Source organism: Malania oleifera, chromosome 12, assembly GCF_029873635.1.
Source record: "Malania oleifera isolate guangnan ecotype guangnan chromosome 12, ASM2987363v1, whole genome shotgun sequence".
Classification (NCBI taxonomy): domain Eukaryota; kingdom Viridiplantae; phylum Streptophyta; class Magnoliopsida; order Santalales; family Ximeniaceae; genus Malania; species Malania oleifera.
Window position 1 is genome coordinate 57,369,457 of NC_080428.1, and position 26,075 is coordinate 57,395,531.

The 26,075-nt window shown below is 36.3% G+C and overlaps 1 protein-coding gene across 1 annotated transcript in view; it reads left to right on the forward strand.

Moving 5' to 3' along the window:
* The window catches only part of LOC131144155 (uncharacterized), a 91,236-nt gene that overhangs the window by 36,135 nt on the left and 29,026 nt on the right, over nt 1-26,075 (forward strand). Inside the window, exons 5-8 of the mRNA XM_058092595.1 lie at nt 9,010-9,145; nt 9,287-9,355; nt 9,472-9,573; nt 10,069-10,167. Of these exons, the coding sequence (XP_057948578.1) occupies nt 9,010-9,145; nt 9,287-9,355; nt 9,472-9,573; nt 10,069-10,167 (406 nt within the window). The remainder of the gene's footprint in view (nt 1-9,009; nt 9,146-9,286; nt 9,356-9,471; nt 9,574-10,068; nt 10,168-26,075) is intronic.

Below are 26,075 nucleotides of genomic sequence, written 5' to 3' on the forward strand. Positions count from 1 at the left end.
GAGCAGAATTTAAGCATGTACTTTGACATTGTCTACTCGAGTTAAGTCCATGCTCAAAATAATAGAGTCCATCCTTTTCCTTAGCACTGCCAATCATCCTCCCCGTGGTCAATTTCGGAAGCTCAGAATAAGAAGTGTAGAAATTAGCTTGACATTGATGATTAGAGGTAATTTTATTGATGGAAAACAAATTGCAAGACAAATTGGGAACGTGGAGCACATCATGGAGAGTTAACAACGAAGTGAGTTTGATAGTTCCTATCCCGATAATTACCAAGAGTGAACCATCTGCAATTTTGACCTTTTTATTGCCTGCACACGGACTATAGGATGAGAACAATTTGGAGTAACCAGCCATATGATAGTTGTGCTAGAATCAATTATCCAAGAATGAACAGAGTTAGGAATAACACCTAAAAACGCAGTAGCAAGAGAGTTACCCTTCTGTACCAAAGAGCAAGATGGAGTTAAGGACAGTTTTGGAGATTGAAACAATTTGTATAGGTGCTCTAATTGCTCCTTGGTAAAAGGGACTGCATCTGAGTTGGTAGAAGGCTCCTGAGTCTCTTCAGCAGTGGCTTGGTAGGCGTGACTGTCTCGTTTGGATTTTGGCTTCTAATTTGCTGGTTTTCCATGAAGCTTCCAGCACGTCTCCTTCTTATGCCATGGTTTTTTTCAATGCTCGCACCCACGGTTTCTTTTGCCCGTCGTTGTCATAATTGACATCTCTTGACACAAGAGCAGAGCTCTCAGGTTCCAGGTTAAAACCCGGTTCGGTGTTGTGCAGCATGATTTTTCTCCTTGACTCCTCACATTTAACTTATGAAAAAGCTTCCCGACTAGTGGGCAATGGCTTCTTGCCGAGAATGCAGCCTCGGACCTCGTCCAAACTCCGATTAAGGCCGGCTAAAAACATGTAAACCCTGTCGTTTTCCTCTCTCTTCTTGTGGCGAGCTTGGTCGTTCGAATTCTCCCTAACATCATCATTACACCAAGTTCCTATCATAACGTTACCAATTTGTTGTAATAAGTAGTAGCATTGCGATAATTTTGCTTGGATCTCTAGAGTCGATTTTTCAACTCAAATATTTGAGAAGAATTCTCCAGGTCCGAATAAAGATCTTGAACGATCTCCCAGACGTCTTTAGCAGTGGGAAGAAATAGGTGAGGTTTTCCAATGGCAGGTTCCATGGAATTGATGAGCCAAGCAATAATAAGAGAATTTTCGGACTGCCATTTTTTTAGATCAGGGTCACCAGCAGCAGGCTTCAATATTTCGCCAGTCAAATGCCCTATTTTGCCTCTGCCATCAATTGACGATGTTACAGACTGAGCCCACTCAAGATAGTTGTGCCCATTGAGTTTTGTAACCGTGAGATAATGGGCTGAATTCTGGGAATAGTGATCAGCAGATACAGACCTGGGAGGAATAGTGGGATTGGGCGGAATGGTTTTGGAAGTACTGGAAGAGCCGGTAGGATTTCTTTGGGCACTGGTCATCGCCGACTTATACGACATCATAAGAAGAAAGTACAAAATAGAAAAAGAGCACGAGGCTTTGGTACGATGAAGGATTTTTGAGAAGAAAAATAACCATTCTTATTGAATTTTAAGAGACACGATTACAAGATAAATAGTAGAGGAAGGCCACCAAATTAGGAAGGCCACAAAATCAGCAAATCAAATCACCACAAAATCAGCAAATCTAATCAGCAGATCTCTAGGCTAGAAAACAGGAAACTGGAACTACTAGAAATTGAAATAGTAATTTCAGATTTTAAAAAATAGAGTTTCCTAATTTTTTCCCTAGAAATTTGACAGGATCTATAGTTCTTTTCCCTTATTTTCTCTTTATTTTATTTTATTTTTTGTTTTTGCTGTTCTGAACGATGGACTGAATGGAGAGAAGGGTGGTGGTGTCTTGGTGAAGTTGGAAATGGTGAAAGCAGCGGCACAAAGCAATGTGACTTCAATTTTGAGCGCTACAAGTTTATGTAGAAACACAAAGACAACCTTCTGACAAATTTGAGTTGAAATTGTGAATCTTATTGGAAGCATTGATTGTTGTAGTGGTCAGTTTGCTATGAGATCACTCGGTTCTGGACTAGTGACAAATACAATTCAATTTCAGTTCAATTCTGAATGAAACTGGAACATGGGAGCCTTTTTATATGCTCCCAGTGTTTGGGAATAAGAAAACTAATTTTTGAAACCAGAAAAAACTAAAATACTAATTTCCCAATAAAAATATCATAGAATTTTAAAGATATAATCTCAAAGGAAATATGATAAGTAAAAAAATGAAAATACTGTTGGAATACCATTTTACCTAAAAGCTTAACTGTTAGGTTGTGGGCTAATGATGTATATCAAGCTTTAACATTCCCCTGCACGTGCAGCCTGACAGCGCACAGATGTAATACCATGTTAGAATACCACTTTACCTAAAAACTTAAGCTGTTAGGGTGCGTGCCAGAGCAAGATCAGACCTAAACAAACCTGCTGCTATAGAAGGGTAATCTACACCACCAAAGACCAGAAGCAACATCCAGGAGCTGCCAGATAATACTGTAGTCACCAGAAAAATCGTGGGTGCTGCTGCCCTTTCAGAAACTCAAAGAAACACCTTATATTTTGCAAAATAACCATGTAACCACCTTCAGAACCTGTCGATCTGCTGCCCTGTGAAATTTCACTGCCGTAGGGTGTCCCATGGGCCGCCACGTACTGGGTGGAAGCCAGCAGCTCCAACTCCATGCCCAGGCATGTGAGAGTGTTTTGAGCTAGATCTCTGCTCCCATTTTTTCCAAAATGTTCTAAATTCCTCCAGACATCATAATATCAAGTTGTTCATCATGTGTTTTGTTAAAAAAATTCAACTTTTTTGATTGTTCACTTGGAACATTCTGTTAATGGTTGTCTGGCACTGCTAAAGCAGTGTGTGCTGATTTCTTGGGGCAGTAAGTATTAGCCTTGGTTTAGTTGTGACTCATGTATGGTGGGTCAACTTGTTTGTGGTTGCTCCAACTGTTCTGGTGCTGTATGTTGGTTTCTTGGAGCTGTCTCATATTTTGGGTGTTGTGGCAGCCTTTTTCTGGTTTATTTGTGACTCATTCATGGTGGGTCACCTTGTTTGTGGTTGTTTTGATTGTTCCAGCAGTTAATCTTGTTATCATTGGTCTAAGTTTGTGAGTGTTGGGATGGAGTCTACAAATCCTAAAAGTAAGGTTGCCTCGTTACTCACTTGTTTGACTGAACCGTGCACTATGACTATCTTAGAGAAGGAGTATTCAAGGTTTATAGTACTAATTGTCTCAACAAGCATCTTATTACATTGCATTTTTTTTTTCCTAGAAAGGTAATCCTACAAACACATTAGACCCTTTTGTTGCGAAAGGATATACTCAAGTGTATGGTTTGGATTATTCAGACATGTTCTCTCCAGTTGTTAATCATCTCCTTAACCTCTATTTTTCATTAGCCTTTACATCAGTTAGATGTGAAGAATGCTTTCCTACATGGTGATCTTCAGGAGGAGGTCTATATGGAGCGGTCACCTGGGTTTGTTGCTTAGGGAGAGTCAGGTTTTGTCTATCGGCTTAAGAAATCATTATATGGAATAGTCTCCTGATTACGCCCAAAGAATAATGCGGTAGTTGTAGCACAACTTTGGGGTGTCGATTCCACAACAACAACAACAACAACAAAACCAAGCCTTAGTCCCACTTGGTGGTGTCGATTCCTCACAAGTGCACTATGTGGCCTACTTTGTAAGTGTCCATACCATCTGAGTCGTCCCTCCCTTGCCTTATCTTCCATAGGAGCTACACCTAACTTACCACGAATATGTTCATTCCTTAATTTATCTATATTCGGTAAGGATTCATATCATAGTGATCTTACAAATTTTATGCTGGCTGTCAGTTACCTAGCGCAACCCTCCTCCTTTACCTGAGCTTGGGACCGACTATGTGTGAAAAAATTAGGACATCAAGTGCATCACAGGCGGAGTTAAAATAATAGTAGAAGGAACAAAGAAACTAAAGAAAAATATTAAATGATTAATTGTGAACAGAGATTAATTTTAAATGCAAATTAAAGTGAAGCAAGGTGACTAACGGAAAAAGTACCCAAATTTGATGAACAGTAAAGCATCGAGAATCCCTTGCACAAATCTGGTATTTTAATTATTCGTAATTCATTGAATAATTCAATTGGGAACTCTATTCCCAATATTCCCAATCGGAAGGTATTGATTTATAAACCAAAATTAAACCAAATGTATGCAAATTATTATCCTTATTAAAAAAAATCCAACGACGACAATATACTCAGGTAGCGATATTGCAGCAAACTAGCAAAGAAGTAAATCAATATAAATAAATAATTGATCCAAACATAATCAAAAAACTAATCCATTAAATAGAAAAAAACATGACTGAATCCATAAATAGAATAAATTCTATGATTATTCAGAGAAGAAAACATCAACAATGAATTGAGAATGATAAAACAAAGGAGTTGAGTAATTGAAAATCAAATACATAAATTAAAAATAAATTGAAAATACCATCTAGTGTGCAAGTTCATCCCTAGCCCTACTTGAGAATTTTAGTTTTGCATACTAAGATGAAAGACAAATAAATTCTAGAGAAAACCTTAAAGTCTCCAATATCCCCCTTTCTTCATAAAAAGCTTAGCTTATATATGTCCCTCCACAAAACCCTAAAAAGGGAATATTATAAAAAAAAAAACGCTGAAAAATATCCTCTGGTTTCCGGGCTTGGATTGCGGCCCACTTTTGACTTAATAAATGCCCGGATTAGAGAAATACTATCTCACAATGAATTGCAGCTCTTTCCGTAAGCTTTCCAACACCACTTGAATCATGCCCATCTGATATTAGATGAGAGAGTTATGATTAAAATATGGAAATATGTCCAGGCTGTCTCCTAGCAAATTTCGGACTTGGACTTCTTGAAATTCCCTTTTTTGATTTTTTTTTTTTCTTGATCCAAATTGCTCTCAAAGCCCATGAGAGTCCTCCTTTGAATTTGACAGGGTTTTGACTTGCTATTTTCTAAACTCTGAAATTAAACATAAAAATCTACTTAGGAGTATCCCAAAGTAAATAGAAACTCAATTCAAGAAGACACATTACTTACAATGATTTCTATTCACATTTTAGCATTTTAGTCCAATAATAGGGTATTTAGAGAGCACTTTCGTACACTCATCATCTCCTAAAGCATGGTTTGGCTGATTTAGTGCTATAGTACTTGAGTTTGGCCTCCGACGGTGCGTAGTGGATCATTTTGTATTTTGTTGTCATACTCCATCTGATAGGATTTTGCTTGAGTATGTTGATGATATTGCGATCACTAGTGACGATGATCAAGGCATCCATGACCCAAAGCTTTTCCTACATAGTAAGTTTTAGAGCAAGGAATTGAGACCATTGAAGTACTTCTTGGGTATAAAAATATCGAGGTCTTTTATGGGAACCATATTGTCACAAAGGAAGTATGTTCTTGATCTTTTAAATGAGATTGGGTTGTTGGGATCCAAACTTTTTGATACACCTATTGATATACCCATGGATCTCAACGGTAAGTTAGCGTTGGCTATGGATGATTTGTTGCCCAACCCAGCACAGTACTAGAGACTTGTTGGAAAGTTGAATTATCTCATAGTCACTCGATCAAACATATCTTTGGTGACGAGTGTTGTGAGTTAGTTTCTTGATTCTCTGGGAACAAGTCATTAGGATGCACTTATTTGCATCTTGAGATATCTCAAAGGTGCACTTTTTGAGGCATTGCCCTAGATAATACAGAATAATGAAAATGGATTCATGATGTTTAACCCACCTAATGTGACAAAAAGTTTAGCTGCTGCTTACTATATCTCCTTTATTCATTATTTGTTCTTTCATAATATTTATATCTGCTATTTTTTTGCTATAAGAAGGCAAAGCAAAACATATTGTCCTTCTTGAGGTTCAGAAAAAAGACTTAGACCTCTCTTCAGGTTTTGAAAATCCCACAAACATCCCTCAAATTTGATTTTTAGGACACTTATACCCCTTCCTGGACTTGCTCTTTTGCCAAATATATGGGGAGGTCAGCATGTTTTTAGTAAACCTTAGGGTAGGTCTATGGAATTTTTGAAAAGGTCTGTGCCTTTTTTTAAATCTCAGGAGAGGTCCCTTGAGTTCTTAAAATCTTGAGCAATGTTTACATCTTTTCTCCAAATCTCAGGAGATGTCACTGTTTTCTGTCCTTGAAGATACATCTTTTCTCCAAATCTCAGGAGATGTCACTGTTTTCTGCCCTTGAAGATATCAGCTAACGTATTCTTTTGCTTCAAAAGTATTTTTTTATAGCATAATGTTATCTACCATATAACTTTATTTAACTATTTAATAATATTTTTGTCTTCTACTTTCTATTATTAAAAAATATTCAGTGATGTACATTCAGATTTTATATTGTGCTATCATTTCTCTTGGCTTATTCTGAAACTTCTATACTTTTGAAATTAGAGAGGTCCATCTGAAATCTAAAAGTACGATTTTGTGCTGTAGTTTTTTTGTCAATTTGTTAAATTATATTAATATTTTTTTTTGTCTAAAACACCTTTAAAAATGGAGTGATGAAATTCATTGATTCTATGCTTTACCTGAGTGTGTGTTTTGCTTTGGTTTTTGCATTTTTTTGTCAAACATAAAAATAATATTGGCTTTTGATTGAATGCAGATCAGATGTACATGAAAATATAATGGACCAGGATTTTAGAGTTAAGATTTGACTTGCATTTGCATGAAGTAGGAACATTCTTATCTAGACCTGGATTCATGTGGACTCACTCCAGAATTGATCCATTTCATTTCCTGTTGTTGATAGAAGTACTGATTAAAATTGAACTGAAGTTCTGCTTCCTGCAGAAAGGTTGGTGTGAACCTCGTTTTTAGGGCCTGCCAAAGAAAATAATTTTTATTTTCAAATCCCTTCAACTTTAATTTCTTTTTTGAAAAGTCTTTGAAAATAAATTTTTGCTCTAAAATGCTCATGTTTCCTTTTCAAGTAAATTAGGGTTTATTAACCCACTGTCCCTAAATTAAATTACTCAAGTTATAAGAACCTACTAACCTAGATAGGTGATTACATCAAACTTTATTTGAATAGGAGTGTAACTGCTTGCAGGAATGCAATTTCGAACCACTAGTCTGGTTAACAAACACAGTAGGAGTCCAAACAGACCATTGCCCCCCACATGTAACTTGATGATTCAAAAGCATAATGTTATTATCCCACGTTAACATGGTTTTTAATAATAAGAATCTAATTTAAACTATGGAGCTGTCATATTCTTATTATCTTTTGTGAAAAAAAGCAAGAGTCTTAATTTTGACTCCAAAAACTTGAAAATGCATCCTATGGGAACTTTTAGCAAAAATTTCGATTTGTTCTTTTGGTCTTCCTTTTAGAAAATTGATATTTTTAGTTCTTTGACGAAAAATTTATTGAACAATAAATCAAGCTATGGATATATATGCATTACCTGAATTAAGCATAAATCAAATCATAACGAAATTATATAATTTACATCATCACTACACCATCACAACTAAGCCTACATGAAAGGCTTAAGTTGAGCAACCCACAAGCTATCCAGTTTCCATAATCCAAAATATAAAATTGAAATATTAACCTAAAAATACAGGCATTTTGGCCATGGATTTTCCTTTGGTTAAATTGCCAAGCTATCTACTTGTCTTGAATGAGGGCCAAAATCACTAAAAGAAAAACATGTACATCAATAAAAGAAATTATGCTTTCATCATTCATATCATTTAATTGAAGTCAGGTACGCTAGTTATGTGATTTGTCATCCCATCATAAATAAAAGATTATCAAAATCATCTCTAAGCCATAACAGTTATCAAAACAAATCTAGATCCCTAGGCATGCTTCTACCCATTAGCGCATATAAATTAAATATCCTCAAACATCCAATAGCGTACTTCTAACTGAACGGGAAGAGCCTTTGCAATAAGAAGAAGATCAATCAATTTAATGGCTTCTAGCTTTATAATCTTTTACAACAGAACTCTGTTAGAGCTTGGCTATTAATGCTTCATGTTTTCACGTTGGTAGTATTTTGCTCTTTCTGTCTGCACAATCCCCGAACTTGGGGCGCAGGGCTGCTAAAGTGGCCCTGCCACCTGTGCTCATTTCCAATTACATTTTGACCATATAAAAAATTTGTTGCCTACCCTGTGGGTCCATTTGAGAAATGGGTTCTTGTACTCATTTGATGACGAAAGTGCCCTTGCAAGATTGATTAAATGCGAGAGTCGGCCATCTAATGGGTCTGGGCTTGGATCAATGCAATTCGACCCTGGGCCTCATGGTCCAGGTAGATGTGGGCCAAAAAAAAAAAGGCATCTACAGCTGGAAAGCCCCTTGGTGCTCGTTTATTGCAAAACTTTATTATGAAAAAAAAAAGGGCTAGCAAAAAATACTGAAGTCACTTTTTCTTAAGTGGGGTATTTTCTTTTCCCCCCTTTTCAAATGCTGTCAGAACAAGAACAGCACGATTCCAAGAGGGTTGAATGTGAAAAGGCTTTGGTATAGCAATTCTATGTGTTGCTAATTTACCAAATAAGTGTACTGTGTCTAATGATAGAAGAAGGTGGAACAATATATTTGCTAACTTTGCTGGATCCACTAAAAGTTCCCTCGCTCCCTCTCTCTCTCTCTCTCTCTCTCTCTCTCTCTCTCTCTCTCTCTCTTGTGCACACACAAACACGCACAGTTCATTGATGCATCAAATTTATCAATGGGAATGTAAAGTTCCTTTATAAATTTCAATACTTTTTTGTTCCCAATTCTTTATAGTTCATCAGTAAGTTCTAATTTTGTTTATCCAGAGCTAGTCTTTGTTTTTGCCACTTATTTCTACAGTATAAACTAAATTTATTTAATTTAAATATTCATTTTGCAGTTATGGGTTACGCTACCAGTATGGATTGTTTCGTCAGGTTGTATTAGATGGGTTTCAACATGAACAACCTGATTATTGGTTAAATTTTGGAAATCCCTGGGAGATAGAGCGGGTTCATGTTTCATATCCAGTGAAGGTTTGCAAGTACTTTGCAAGTACTTCTGTATTTCAATTGTTATTTTCTTTCATTTTATTTTTCTCACTTGACATGGTTATTCTATCCTTTATATTGCCTGAAACTTCTTTGCTGCTAATCTGTACGTGCTGTATGGGTAAGTTCTATGGGACTGTCGAAGAGGAACTGTTGAATGGAGAAAAATATAAAGTTTGGGTTCCTGGAGAAACAGTAAGAATTACTTCTAATAAATTTTTTGCAATTGAAATTTTTTTCTTAATGAAGAACAATTTCACTAAATTTATTGATGTCTCTTTTGACTAAGTAGTTTGTCTCCTTGCTTCTAGGTTGAAGCTGTTGCTTATGACAATCCTATTCCTGGTTATGGAACGAGGAATACGATTAATCTTCGCCTTTGGGCTGCAAAGCCAAGTGGCCAACAGGATATGGTATTTTTTATGCAATCAATTGTATTGTTATTTTATTATTTTATAAAAGTCTGTTGGTAATTCATAGTGATAAATTGCATCTAGACTGTTTTAATTTGATCATTAGTTGTTTAATAATAATGAGTTTACTTTTTAATTTGATCATCAGTTGTTCAATGGTATGAGTTTTCTCCTCCAAAATCCAGTATCTTTACATTTTGTTCTTGCATTGTGTGCTGTAAGTTAGACTGCATACTTTTTCTCATTTTATATGTGCCCTTGAAGAAGGGTGTTAATATGCTGCATCCTCCTTACTTTTTTGGGAGGATAGTCCATTTGTTGTTGCTAAAGGCTCGTGTTTGATACTGATTTTCTAATATAAGTAAATTATGAAATGAGCTCCAAAAAATGGATTTACTTTACAACAGCATGCTTCACAATTATGTATGCAAATATCTATGTTGCTGTATAACAGGAATTTAAGAGAAAGATCATACTCTGTGAAATCATTTGCAGGAGGCTTATAATACTGGAGATTATATCAATGCAGTTGTTAATAGACAGAAGGCTGAAACCATAAGTAGCGTTTTATATCCTGATGACCGTTCTTATCAGGTATTCATTTTTTGTTCTTTTTTTGAATAGCCTACTTCAGTCGTGAATTTTGTAATTCTGTGTCTCTTCTAAGTTTTCTCATCATATTATAACGCCAATTGTTGTGTTTTTTAAGGCTGTAAGGACACTTCCCAAAAAAAAAAAAAAAATGTTGTGTGTGAAAATTCCTTGGTGTCTGATGTAATGGAGGTTATTTGCAGACGGATATTTATATATAATGTCTTGTGTTGTTCTGTTCGTAATACAGAACAGTGAAGGGGGGAGAAGTAGACAAAGAAATCAGGGACTAAAGGAGAAAACTCTTCAATAACACCATTCAGTTCATCAAAGTCTGAGAGTCAATTACAGAACACTGATAGTTAAAAAACCTTACACATGGGAGCCAAAAAAATAAACATAGGGGAACCTAATAATACTAGGACACAACATTAACATAAAAAAAAAAAAAAAAAAAACCTCAAATCAACTCCTTCATGACCTAACAAAATACTAGGAGAAAATTTTCAATAATAAAATAAATTTGAATAATGCAAAAAAATCTCTATAATTTCAAGTATCATGAATTTGAATTGTAAGGCTCGTTTGTCATACCATCACTTTTCCCTTGGTTAGAAGAAGCTCAACCTGTAGATTTAAAGTGCAGGAGGATAAAAAGTGAATACCCTGCCAAAACTTGCGGATCTGAAATGTAGTTATGCCCATTTTTAGCCCACAACAGAAAACGGAGACAGAGCTGAGTATATCTGCTCTCATAGAATGATGGACTCTGCATTTTAGTCTTCCTTGAATAAATTCAAATCTAGTGCTGTTGTTTCACACTCTATTATCCATATGACAACCTTTTAACTTGAAAAAAATGCTTTTTTTTTTTTTTTTCTCATTAACTCTTCAAAAGATGCCTTGGTATATGGTTGCGACTTAGGAGAGGACATGTATTAAGCACTCTCTCTTGATTTCGAGCAATACAAAGAAGGCCTTTGTTGTTGATATCTTCAATAGGTGTAGTATCACTGTCTTGGTATTCTTGTAACTATGACACTTGGCTTTGGTGAGTTGTTTTGCCTTGGAGGGAACTTTGGTTAATTTGGATTTGGATAGGGAAATTTCATGGGGATGGTTTTGTTATGTCTTTGTCACTTTGTGGTGGATCTAGATAGTTGGCCTTAGTGGCGTTCTCGAGCTAAGATGTATGATCATTAGATCCCTGATTGGTTACTCGTACATGAACAAAAATGCTTCAGAGACATTATTCTTGGGGAACACCAGATAAGCGGCCTTCCACTGCTGGTATCCTGGTGACTACCAAGTGAGTATCCTAAGGAGTGCTCAGGGGCAGGCTCTTGACATCCATGAGGGGTGTCCTAGGCTTCCATGTGGAATTGGGAGCCCCATGGACAATCCATTTGAGAATAAGGTTGCATGGTACTCTCGGCCTGCTGGTTGTGATGTTCACCCTTATTGGCCATCAACTGTACTATTAGGTGATGTCATCTCAGACCTGATTGGACTATCAAGGGATGGTAAGCCTTCGTATGTCTTTGCTTGAGTAGTGTTTGCTGTCACTTCCCTTAACTTCAGCTAGTGGTTGTAAGTGATAGGTACTATGACGCGAGGATTGTGCTGTGGGGATGAGAATTACCCTCAGTGCTGTAGAATGTGAGTTTAACTCCCTTACTGTTTGAGTCTTGGTTCCTCAGTGTTGACCTCAGCTAGGACAAGGGCTTCCTAGTCGTGAGACTTGACCACTAGGTTGGACATTAGAGTGTTTTCATGGATGAGGATATTTATGGCTAGGCAGGACTTGGTGTGGTCTTTCCCTGCATCAGCATGACGGAGCGTGACTCCGTCACACTTTATGTAGATCAAGGAAAAATGTATTCTTTGTGGCCTTGGAAATATATGGCCCCATAACAGTTGGTATCAGAGTGGGTTTCTCATTCAAAAGCAAAAAGAGATTGATACTGGGGGCATTAACTTGATTGCGGGAATTCAGTTTATTCATTCCAGAATTTAATTATATTTTATTAATAATTAATAGGCTATAATGCATAGTAAAATAATATATAATTAATTTTTAATTAACAATTTAATTAATTATTATGTTAACTGTTATTTTTAATTAATATTAAAATATTTTTATTAATTAAAAATTATAAAATATTATTTTTTGATTAACAATAATCTTGTTCTTAATTTATATTTATAACATATGATTATCATATTAATTTATATTAAAATAATATTAATAATTAAATTAGTATTTTTAACTTTTAATATTATTTCAAATTTATAGATGGTCTTTCTTCTTCATTCAATAATAGAATTATGTTTCATTAATAATTAATATATTATAATACATAATAAAATAGTATATTATTATCTTCTAATGTATTTTTAAAATTTTCAAAATAGTCACTAAATTTTCTTATATTTACAAAATTGACTCTGTCGATGAATAGTGCCACTTATAAGTGGCCAAAAAGCTATCTTAGTTTGCTTATCAAAATTCACTTAAAAAAATCTCAAAAAAATGATTTTGGAAAAGTACTTTTTTGCAACAAGCCTTTGTTGTACTACAAGCTAAATGTCACTTTTTTGTAAAAGTGCTTATTTTAAGTGATAAGTGCTTTATGCACTTTTTTTTAAGTGCTAAATAAAATGTTGTTGCTAATATCCAAGTTTAATTTTTCATGTAACATATTATTTTTAAAAAACAATTTATGTAACCACAAAGCCCCTTGTAATATTCTTTGGTGACAGTAATGGTGTATTCCCAAGAAAAGAGGGGGGGGGGGGGGTGAATTGGATATTTAAAAAATTCTTCCTAGGTTAGGTGTGTTCAATTTTAAACCATAGCCAGTATTACACAATCTAGGGTTTTTCTATGCAAACTACAACAAATATTTGCCAAGGATTCATATCATAGTGATCTGACAAATTTTACGTTGGCTGTTAACTACCTAACGCAACCCTCCTCCTTTACCTGAGCTTGGGACCGGCTATGTGTGAAAAAATTAGGACATTAAGTGCATCAAAGGTAGAAATTAAATAGCGTAGGGAAAGAGAGAATGACACAGTTATTGTTATCGAGGTTCGGCCAATCCTGCCTACGTCCCCATCTCATGCCAACCCACTTGAGGATTCCACTAAATGCTCACTTAACTGGGCAGAGCGACGCAGTTTACAATACTCCTTGCGGGGCGGACTCTCCCCAGCTCACCTATAGGCGAAGCCAAACTATTTCTCCTTACGAGGCGGAGTCTCCTCAGCTCAATTTACTAGGCTGAGCCAAACTGGTTCCTCCTTACAGGGCGGAGTCTCCCTTTTCAAGCCACGCCTGGAATACAAGGATATTAAATTTTTCGTACAATATAAATGCTTCTCAAAAAGCAGAGATGTACAAATATAAGCACTAAATGCACTCTCAAATGATATGAAATATAGCTTAATAGAGTATGAGTATTTTTCTCAATAAACTTTTCACAATCTTTGGATAGGATATTTATGATAAATACTTCAATGATTTACCCCCAAAAATATTTCTCCAAAAAATATTTTTCAATGAAGTGTAGGAGAACCTAGGGTGTTTGCTCTCAAAGAGATTTTTGCACAAATGAAAATATATGATCTTTGATTTAAAATGGAGTATGCAATAGATACTTCAATGATCTTAAACCCTCAAGAAATTTCCCAAATAATGATATTTAAAAATATAGTTCAAGGGAAGCTAGGGTTTTTAGCTCAAAAAGATTTTTGCAAATAAACACAAGTGAGCTTTTGAATCTTGCAATGAATGTGCAAAAAGATTCACAAGCTACAAAAGCTTTCCCAAAAATGTCTATCAAGAAAATATATGGGAGAAACCTTAAGCTTACTCTCAAAAATGGTTTTTAAAATAAAAGCTTGTGTGAGAGTAAATGCTCTTGAATAAAATAAATGCACAAATAAATATTCCTTTTAGCAACCCTCAAATGCAATGAATTTGCAGATGAAATGAGTAAAGGAGTAATCAATGCTCTCTTTCAAAAAATGATTTTTCAAATGAATAAAAGGAAAGAGAGTAGAAACTTTGCTTGCTTTTAAAAATAATTCCCAAAAATATTTCAGAGGATTTTCAATAAAAGCATTAGTTAATTAAAGAGTTATGAAGGGCTATTTATAGAGTTCTCCCAAAATATGACCATTAGAGACATGGAGGGTATTTTTAAAATTATTTAATAAAAAATTAAGCACGTTTAGCGCTGAAAATATTAGCGAACTCGAGAGGTTCGGTCGACCAAGGGCTTGGTTGGTCGGCAGAACTTAAGCCAGAAATTCAAATTTTTGTGAGGCACGGTCGGCTAAAGAAGGGGCCGATCGGCTGTCAAGTGATTTCCCAAACCTTCGTAGGTTCGGTTGGCTGGGCTTAAGAGCCGGTTTGCCGGTCCAAGTGGTCGGTTGGCTTGGCTTTTCTAAACTAAGATGGCTGGTCGACCGGGGCTTCAAGAGTAGGCCAAATACAAAGGCCGGTCAGCTAGAGTTTTGAAGCTTTAAATATGGCCGGTCGACTAAGGCTTTATAAAATAGGCCAAAATATGGTCGGACGGCTAGGGAGTTTAAAATAAAAAAGGGCCGGTCGACCAATGTCAATAAAAATTTAAGTTTAGTCTTGTTTTTGACCTCAAATTCATTTTAAAATCTTTGTAAGATTTTATCATTTTAGAAAAGGTTTTTGCATGAAAATTGTGTTTGGCTACGGTCAGTCTATGGTCCTGTTTGAACTTTCATCCACATCATGCAAGATATGCATTATTATAGACATATCTAGACTAAATGCAATTACAAATAAACATTGTGTCTTCATTTCTTTGTTCTTCAAAACTCCATGGAGTACGCCAGATGATATGATCTTTATGCTCTTCCTAGCTTCCATTTCTTCCTTATCTTATGTGTGTGCTAAAATATAAACTTGTTCACATATTGAATGCACATATAAGATACGAGTGATTTGTCATAATCAAAATGGGATCGGACTCAAAAAGTCAACATGTGGTTTTGATTAGACAAAAATAGATAAATTAAGAGAGAGATTTCACTTTGTGTTTAAATCTCGCATTTGAATTCCGGTGAATTTTCATTCTTCACGTAAAATGTTTGACAAATATCACCAATATTTCAATATTTCAATAAATTTTAGATAATTTTTGAAATTTCACTGGAAATTTTGTAAAATGGAAATCACTTTCCAAGTAATCAATGCCATAGTATGAGTGAATCCCTTGGCGACCAATCAAGCTTTGTACCATTCTAGAGAACCATCAGATTTATACTTGACTGTAAACACACATTTGCACCCTACATTTTTCTTTCCTCTTGGTAGATCAACTAACTCTCACGTGCCATTTTTTTCAAGAGCTTTCATCTCCTCGAAGACAACCTCCTTCCACTCAGGAACTTTCAAAGCATCCTGCACAGTATTAGGAATCTCCATACAAGACAGTTGTGAGGTAAAAGCACGAAAAAAAGGTGAGATATTTTCATATGACGCATAATTGGACAATGGATGTTGGGTGCAAGACCTCACACTCTTCCGGACAGCAATGGGAAGTTCAAAGTCATCAAACTCAGGATTGGAACCAAACTCGGGTTAGAACTAGAGGGCTTAGAACTCGAAGATGAAATGGACTAAACTTGAGGTAAAGGCTCGGTGAGGACATTACTAGAGGGTTTATGGATTCTGGACAGTGTAAAGGATTGGATGACCCTTTCTTTCGAGTTTTCCTTTGTCATGAGTAGACATTATCAAATGGTACCAACGCTGTGGCATTTCCGTTTTTTTTTTCTCCTTTGTTTGTCATTATAGGATTACGAACATCATGAGATGGCATTGTGGGAAGACCTGCCTTTTCAGTATATAAAAAACTTGACTCACTTTCTCCTGGTATAATAAAGCTTGGGTTTTTAGGTTGAATAATCAAAGTTGGAGAAGGATCATTTTGCGAGTCTTCAATTTGGAAAAATCATGAAACACAACCGAATCTTTGTTTTGGTCCCCCCCCCCCCCTCTCTGAAGATGAGGCGTAAAATAGGGGATGTATTTCAAAGAATGTAACATCCATGGTAGCAAACATTTTTTTTGGAAATGGGCTCAAAATATTTATACCCCTATTGAGTGGGAGCATAACCAAAAACACACATTTTGTGGCTCGGGGTTCAAGTTTTCCTCGATTATAACTATGAATATGAACAAAAGCGTTACAACCAAATATCTTTAGTGGTAAAGAAGAAGACAGCCGATTTGTTGGATAAAACTACTGAAAAACATCAAAAGATGTTTCAAAGCATAAAACCTTATTAGGCATCCTATTTATGAGATATGTAGCAGTAAGAACGGCTTCACCCCAAAGATATTTAGGTACCTGATTGGTAAAAACCAATGCTCGAGCTACTTCCAATAAGTGTTTGTTTTTCCTTTCAACCAAACCATTTTTTTGTGAAGTGTCTACACAAAAACTTTGATGAACAATTCCTTTTTCAATAAAAAATTAGCCCAAATTGTTTTTGAAATATTCTCGACCATTATCACTCCGCAATATTTGAATATTTTTTTGAAATTGTGTTTGTACCATGGTGTCAAAATTTTTGAAAATTGTTTCCACATCAGATTTTTCCTTCATCAAATAAACCCAACTTAATCTGGTGTGATCATGAATAAAGGTTGGAAGACATTTTTTGCCAGAATACGTATATGTTCTACATGGGCCCCAAATATCACTATGAATCACAGTAAATGGTGTAGTTGGTTTGTAGGGTTGGGTGGAAAAGGATGCACGATGATGTTTAGCAAACTAACAAACTTCACATTGAAAATAAGATGGACTTTTATTCCGAAATAAATTGGGAAGCAAGTATTTTAAATATTGAAAACTAGGATGGCCTAACCTATAATGACGTAACATGATATTATTATCTTTGAAAACAGAAACAGAATTTGAGCAAGTACTTCGACATTGTCTACCCGAGTTAGGTCCATCATCAAAATAATAGAGTCCATCTTTTTCCTTAGCATTGCCAATCATCCTCCCTATGGTCAATTCTGGAAACTCACAATAAGAAGAATAGAAATTAGCTTGACATTGATTATAAGAGGTAATTTTACTGATGGATAACAAATTGCAAGACAAATTGAACGTGGGGCACATCATGGAGAGTTAACAACGAAGTGAGTTTGATAGTTCCTATCCCTACAATTACCAAGAGTGAACCCTCTGCAATTTTGACCTTTTTATTGCCTGCACATGGACTATAGGATGAGAACAATTTGGAGTAACTTTTCATATGATCACTTGTGCTAGAATCAATTATCCAAAAAAAAGCAGTAGCAAGAGAGTTACCCTTTTGTACCAAAGAACAAGATGGTGTTAAGGACAGTTTTGGAGATTGAAACAATTTATAAAGGTGCTCTAATTGCTTCTTGGTAAAAGGGACTGCATCTGAGTTGGTAGAAGGCTCCTGAGTCTCTTCAGCAGTGGCTTGGTAGGCGTGATTGTCTCGTTTGGATTTTGGCTTCCAATTTGCTGGTTTTCCATGAAGCTTCCAACACGTCTCCTTCTTATGCCATTGTTTTTTTCAATGCTCACACCCACAATTTCTTTCGCCCGTCGTTGTTAGAATTGACATCTCTTGACACGAGCAGAGCTCTCAAGTTCTAGGTTAAAACCAGGTTTGGTGTTGCGCAACATGATTTTTCTCCTTGATTCCTCACATCTAACTTAAGAAAAAACTTCCCGACTAGAGGGCAATGGCTTCCTGTCAAGAATGTGGCCTCGGACCTTGTCCAAACTCCGATTAAGGTCGGATAAAAACATGTCCCTGTCATTTTCCTCTCTCTTCTTGTGGCGAGCGTGGTTGTTCGAATTCTCCCAAACATCATCATTATACTGATCAAGTTCCAGTCATAATGTTACCAATTTGTTGTAATAAGTAGTAACATCGCGATCATTTTGCTTGGATCTCTAGAGTTGAGTTTTCAACTCAAATATTTGAGAAGGATTCTCCAAGTTCGAATAAAGATCTCGAACAGCCTCCCAGACGTCTTTAGCAGTGGGTAGAAATAGGTGAGGTTTTCCAATGGCAGGTTCCATGGAATTGATGTGCCAAGCAATAATAAGAGAATTTTCGGACTGCCATTTTTTTATATTAGGGTCACCAGCAGCAGGTTTCGATATTTCTCTAGTCAAATGCCCTATTTTGCCTCTGCCATCGATCGCCAATTTTACGGACTGAGCCCATTTGAGATAATTGTGCCCATTGAGTTTTGTAACCGTGAGATAAAGGGCTGAATTCTGGGAATAGTAATCTGCGGAAACAGACCTGGTAGGAATAGTGGGATTGGGCGGAATGGTTTTGGAAGTACCGGAAGAGCCGGTAGGATTTCTTTGGGCGTCGGTCATCGCCGACTTATACAACATCCTAAGAAGAGAGAACAAAATAGAAAGAGCACGAGGCTTTGATACGATGAAGGATTTTTGAGAAGAAAAATAACCATTCTTATTGAATTTCAAGAGAGACAATTACAATATAAATAGTAGAGGAAGGCCACAAAATCAGCAAATCAAATCAGCAGATCTCTAGGCTGGAAAATAGGAAATAGAAAATACTAGAATCTGAAATTGTAATTTCAGGTTTTATTTGCAAAAAATAGAATTTCCTAATTTATTCCCTAGAAATCCAATAGAAGTGTACATGGATGCACCTCCAGGATTTGGTGAAAAGTTTGGCACAAAGGTGTGTAAACTGAAGAAGTCCTTATATGGGTTAAAACAGTCACCAAGAGCCTCGTTTGAGAAATTCACTCAATTTGTTAAAAGTCAGGGGTATACTCAGGGGCAAGGTGATGACAAGATGATCATATGATGTTTATAAGACATTCACAAGATGAGAAGATAGCGATACTGATTGTGTATGTAGATGATATAATTCTCACCGGAGATGATGTACTTGAGATGAACCAATTGAAGACTTCCCTCTCATCAACATTTGAGATCAAGGACTTGGGATCTATGAGGTATTTCCTTTGAATGGAGGTTGCTCGGTCGAAGAAAGGGATTGTTGTCTCCCAACGGAAGTATGTCCTTGACTTCCTTAAGGAGACTGGGATGAGCGGTTGTAGGTTAGCAGACACTCCAATAGATCCCAATCAAAAACTTGGAGATGACAAGGAAGGTGATCCAGTGAATACAACTCAGTATCAAAGTTGGTGGGAAAGTTAATTTTCTTATCACATACATGGCCCGATATTGCTTTTGCTGTGAGTTTGGTAAGCCAGTTTATGCATTCACCCTACGAGAAACATCTTGAAGCAGTTTATCGGATTCTCAGATACTTGAAAAGTACACTAGCAAGGGTTTACTCTTCCAGAAGACCACACAGCAGAACATAGAGGCATACACTGATGCAGATAGGGCAGGTTCAGTTATTGACAGGAGATCCATGCTATGGCTAACAGAGTTTGTGAGATGCTATGGCTGAAGAGGATTTTGAAGAGCTGCGGATGCCGGTGAACATGCCAATTAAGTTGTATTGTACAACAAAACTGCCATAAGTATTGCTCAAAATCCAGTACAACATAATCGCACGAAGCATGTAGAGATTGACACTTCATAAAAGAGAAGATTGATAGTGGAGCTGTTAGCATGCCTTTTTTCTACTAAACAAATAGCCGATATCTTCACTGAAGGACTTTTCAGACCTAGTTTTGAGCTCTTTGTAAGCAAGTTGGGTATGATAGATATCTAAGCTCCAACTTGAGAAAAGGGGGGGGGGGGGGGGGGTTGGATTTCTAGGGAATAAATTAGGAAATTGTATTTTTTGCAAATAAAATCTGAAATTACTACTTCAGATACTAGTATTTTCTGTTTCCTGTTTTTTAGCCTAGAGATCTGCTGATTTGATTTGCTGATTTTGTGGTGATTGATTTGATGATTTTGTGGCCTTCCTAATTTGGTGGCCTTCCTCTACTATTTATATTGTAACCGTGTCTCTTGAAATTTAATAAGAATGGTTATTCTTCTTCTCAAAAAACCTTCAAACTGCCTTTTAAATTTTGAGGGTGATGGAAAGCAGAAATTTTGACAATTTCATAAAAATTTAAGACCGTATTGAAATGTCCACTGTGATATTGCTACAAAATGTAGGTTAGTTCTCTTACAAATTATCTGGTGTTTGAATCAAAGGGTTCGACTATGTGTCAGGATCATAGTTTGCTCTAATACTGTGTCAGGATCAGGTTTGTGCAGACAGCAATTTTTCAGAGTGAAAGGAGAAAATTAATGTGCTATCATAAAAATATCGCTAGAAACTAGAAAATTAAATTAAAATAGAATGGTGTATCTTGCGTTGTTGTGGGCTTTGGCAAATGGATTCTTCTGCCATATCTCTTTAGAAGAGATGCAGAGGGACTGGTTGGCTCTATTGCATTGAGTTGGTTTGGTTTCATTATGGAAGTTTTGTAATCATTTTCTTTTGATGTAAATGAAGGATTTTTATTTTCTCTGTTTTCCTTTTTCTTTTTTTCTTTTCTTCGTACATTCTACTCTTTCTAATAAATTTTCTTTGTTTATTAAAAAAATTGTTCTTAAAAATAAAAACTCTATATTCAAATATCTTGGATTTTACAGACCAGGCTTGTTTGTCATATAACCTTCTATTTCCTTGGGTTTTATTTATGTGGTCAAAATATTTTACAGATGTTTGTGGAATCATAATTGGCTGGGTGGTAGGTATGGACTTGAGTATGCAGTCAATATGCAACAAACAATAAACTCTCTACATTTATTATTATTATTATTATTATTATTATTATTATTATTATTTTATTTATTTAGAAAAAAAGCTGCATTTAGACTAGCAGGGACAAACAGATACTATAAAGGACAATAAGAAGTCGTCAAACATAAGTAGAGAAAAATGAAGAACTAGCATCATCTTAATAATGCCAGCCTGTCTCAGATAACATCATGAAAACTGCAGCCTTTAAAGAGCCTGCACTATAAGCCCAAAGAGAAGTCAAACAGCACACTTGGGACATTGTTTGACAGTCTTCCTGAGAAATATTCCAGAATTTCTTTCCAACCAAATTCTCCATAACACAGCGCAAATAACACACCTGCATAGCCTCTCAACATCTTTACCCTTCCCAAAACCAGCAAAAAGAAATGCTCAAGACCTCCTCCACTGATCTCTGGCCTGCCCACACTTCACCAAGAACTCCAAATAGTGTGTTCTGTTTCACAATCTACATGCAAATGAACAATGTAGATGTTGTGCCGGGCACCCCACTTGTGCCAAACACCAATACTACAACTATTGCTATTGAATATAAAAGAAATTAAAGCAATGCAGAAACTAATAATAAAGCAATAAAAAGAGTAAGACAAGAAATTTATGAGGTTCGGTATAGAATTACCTACGTCCTCGGGCGCCGATGATCAATCCACTACTTCTTGACAAAGTACAACTTTGAGGTGTATTTTACAAATGAAGAGTTGAGCTCTTTATATAGCTTCAACCTCAAGTCTAAAAAACACTTCTCTCCAATGTGGGACAAATAATATAAAAAATTCAAAACCACCTTTTATACTAAGGTGGAAGTATTCTACCAATGTGGGACAAAAAAACAACAAATCTGCACCTTGACGATAAATTCAACAAAATTTTCAGTCACCAACATTTTCTGGAGTTCCACATCATTGGCGCCTTCCAAAAATACTCAGATTTGTAGGATATTGATCAAATCCAAACAATGTTTGAACTTGATTGTTGTCACAATCTTGGTCAACATATCTGCGGGATTTTCAGTTGTAGCAATCTTCTGAAGAAGTATCTTGCCTCCATTAATAATATCCCGCATAAAATGAAACCGAACGTCGATATGCTTCGTTCGTGCATGGTAGACTTGGTTCTTTGCCAAATGAATAGCACTTTGACTATCACAGAACACAACAATGTGCTTCTATACAACTCCCAAATTTTCAAGTAAACCCTGCAACCAAATAGCTTCCTTAACAGCCTCTGAAGCTGCCATGTACTCTGCTTCTGTTGTAGACAAGGCAATGGTAGACTGTAAGGTAGACCTCCAACTCACTGGACCATTAGCAAATGTAAAAATATATCTAGTCGTTGATCGACGTTTATCCAAATCACCTGCAAAATCCGAATCCACATATCCAACAACACGTTGTTCAATAGTATTATTTTTCTCAAATACTATACCAATATCAATCGTATTCATAATATATCTCAAAATCCATTTCACAGCTTGCCAATGTCCTTTACTCGGATCATGCATATACCTGCTCATCATACTAACAGCTTGTGAAATATCAGGTCTAGTACAAACCATTGCATACATCAGACTACCAACAACACTTGCATAAGGAACCTGTGACATATACTTACGTTCCTCATCTGATTTAGGAGATAAAGCAGCACTAAGTTTGAAATGAGGAGCAAGAGGAGTGCTTATTGGTTTTGACTGCTCAGACATGCCAAAACTTTGTACTACCTTCTTCAAATACTGTTTCTGAGACAAACTAACTCTTCCTCTCATTCTGTCTCTGCGAATCTCCATGCCAAGTATCTTCTTTGCTTCACCAAGATCTTTCATCTCAAACTCTTGATTTAACTGACTTTTCAATTTGTTGATTTCTTCCCTATTCTTTGAAGCTATCAACATATCATCAACATACAAGAGTAAATATATAAAAGATCCGTTTTGTAGTCTGCGAAAATAAACACAATAATCATGTTTATTTCTTATGTACTTCTGACCCATCATAAACTGATGAAATCGTTTGTACCACTGTCTTGGAGATTGTTTTAAACCATACAACGATTTACCTAGTTTACATACCCAATTTTCTTTTCCAGCAACCTGAAATCCATCTGGCTGAGTCATATAGATTTCCTCTTCCAAATCACCATGTAAAAATGCAGTTTTTACATCGAGTTGAACTAGTTCAAGATCAAATTGTGCTACCAAAGCCAACAAAATTCGAATGGAAGAATGTTTAACAACTGGAGAAAATACCTCATTATAATCAATGCTTTCCTTCTGTGCGTAGCCCTTAGCTACCAATCTAGCTTTGAAGCGAACATTATTTGCATCTGGAAATCCTTCTTTCTTTACATAAACCCATTTACAACCAATTGCTTTCTTACCCTTAGGCAGCTGGGCTAGCTCCCAAGTCTGATTCTGATGAAGAGACTGCATTTCTTCATCCATTGCTTTTTTCCACTTATCTGATTCAGAGTTCCTCATTGCTTCTTTGAAAGTATAAGGAACATTATCATCCACAACTGGAAGTGCATAGGCCACCATATCAGTATACCGAGTAGGTTTTCGAATTTCTCGTCTTAGCCTTTGAGAAACAATTGATTCTTGTTGCTGTGAAGATTCTCGAATTGAAATTTCCTCTTCTTGTACTACACTATTTCCCACCGTAACTGGAGAGTTACCTTGTGTAGTCTCATTTCTCACTGGGTTTCCCAAAATTGTCTCAACCTCCACCTGTTGTTGAGTACCAATGGTCTTCTCTTCAACTCGTGACTCCTTGCGTATTGTTTTCTTCATCATCACAAATTCATCAAAAGTTACATCTCTACTTAAAATCATTTTTTTCGTCTCTAGACACCAAAGACGGTATCCTTTGACTCCTGCACTTATCCCCAAGAATATTGCTTTCTTGGCTCTTGGGTCCAACTTAGATTCTTTAACATGATAATAAGTCATAGTACCAAATACATGTAAAGAATCATAATCACTAGCAGGCTTTCCAGACCATACCTCATAGGGTGTTTTTCCCCCTATTGCAGATGATGGTAGACGATTGATGAGATGACACGCATATTTAACAGCATCAGCCCAAAACCTTTTGTCTAACCCAGCATTAGACAACATACATCGAACTTTCTCCAGCAAAGTCCGATTCATACGCTTTGCCACCCCATTCTGCTGTGGTGTATTTCGAACTGTGAAGTGTCGAGTAATACCTTCATCCTGACATATCTTCATAAACGGGTCACTCGTGTATTCACCACCATTATTTGATCTGAGCCGTTTAATCTTTTTGCCAGTTTGAGTTTCAACTAATTTTTTCCACTTAAGGAAAATATCACACATTTCATTTTTATGCTTCATAGAATACACCCAAACTCTTCTAGAAAAATCATCAACAAAAGTGACAAAATAATGCATACCACCCAACGAAGCCGTTTTTGTGGGCCCCCATACATCTGTATGGATGTAGTCTAAAATACCTTCAGTCTGGTGAATTGCTGTGCCAAATTTCACTCTAGTTTGTTTTCCCAGAATGCAATGCTCACAAAATTCAAGCTTGCACACCTTTGCACCTTTTAGCAAACCTCGCTTAGCTAATTGTTGTAAAGATTTTCTCCTGCATGTGCTAATCGCATATGCCATAACTTGGTTGTATCTGAACTTGCATCTTTCTCAGAAACAACAGCTGCTGAGCCAATAACTGTACTACCTTGTAAGTAATACAAGTTATTTTTCCTTATTCCTTTCATCACCACCAGCGCACTTGATTTAATCTTTAAGGTTCCATCTTTCAAAGTGATAATGAACCCTTTAGATTTTAAGGCACCCAATGAAATCAGATTCTTCGTTAGGCTTGGAACATACCTAACATCAGTCAAGGTCTTAATAGTTCCATCTTGACATTTCAACTGTATTGATCCTATTCCAGTTGTTTTACAAGTATTATCATTTCCCATAAAAACAACTCCACCATCTAATTCTTCAAAATTAGAAAACCATTCCCTATTGGGACACATGTGATAGGAACAACCAGAATCCAAAATCCACTCACCAATATAATGTGACGAAGATGTTCCAACAAGAGAAAAATCTGACTCACTTCCATCTTCATTGGCTATATTGGCATTAGAATGTGCTTTGCCCTTATTCTTCTGCTGTAATTTAGGGCAATCTTTCTTCCAATGCCCTCTCTCACGACAAAAGGCGCATTCATCTTTAGCAGGTCTCCCACGAGATTTACTCCTCCTATGAGATTTACTCTTCCTTCTAGGCATATGACTCTGAGAACGTCCCCTTATTGTTAGTGCTTCTGCTGTTTCCTTATGGACCCTCTGATCCTTCTTTCTGCATTCAGTACTAATCAATGCAGTACAAACAGCATCATAAGTAACTTTATCTTTCCCATATAATAAAGTGGTGGTCAAATGTTCATACTCATTAGGGAGAGAATTCAGTAACAATATGGCTTTATCCTCATCTTTCACCTTTTCATCCAAATTTAACAAATCGGCCAAAATTTTATTAAAAGCATTTATGTGGTCATTAATCGAAATACCTGGTTGATATTGGAAGTGAAACAATTTCTTTTTCAAATAAAGCCGATTTTCCAGATTCTTGGTCATAAATGTATCTTCCAATGTCTTCCACAATTTCTTTGCAGATGTCTCCCTCATAACACAATATTTCTGATTTTTGGCGAGACACAGACGAATCGTACCACATACCTGACGATTGATCTTTTCCCAATCTCTGTCACCCATATCTACCGGTTTATCATCCAAAGCAATATCTAGTTCTTGTTGATACAAGATGTCCATCACCTCACATTGCCACATACCAAAATTATTGGTACCATCAAATTTCTCCACCTCAAACCGAGCATTAGCTATCGTCTTCGATGATGATGTTGAAGCCGAAAGGGTTGGAGTTCGTGTGGTCAGAGTTTCTTCTACTGCTGCACTAGTTTCTGCCATCTTCTATATATTCAATAGCAACCAATAAAGCAAAAGGCCTAGGATGAATAGTACGTACCAACTGTGTCTACTTTGTTTTATCCTATGAAATTCCACTTTGACCAGGCCGACCTCCA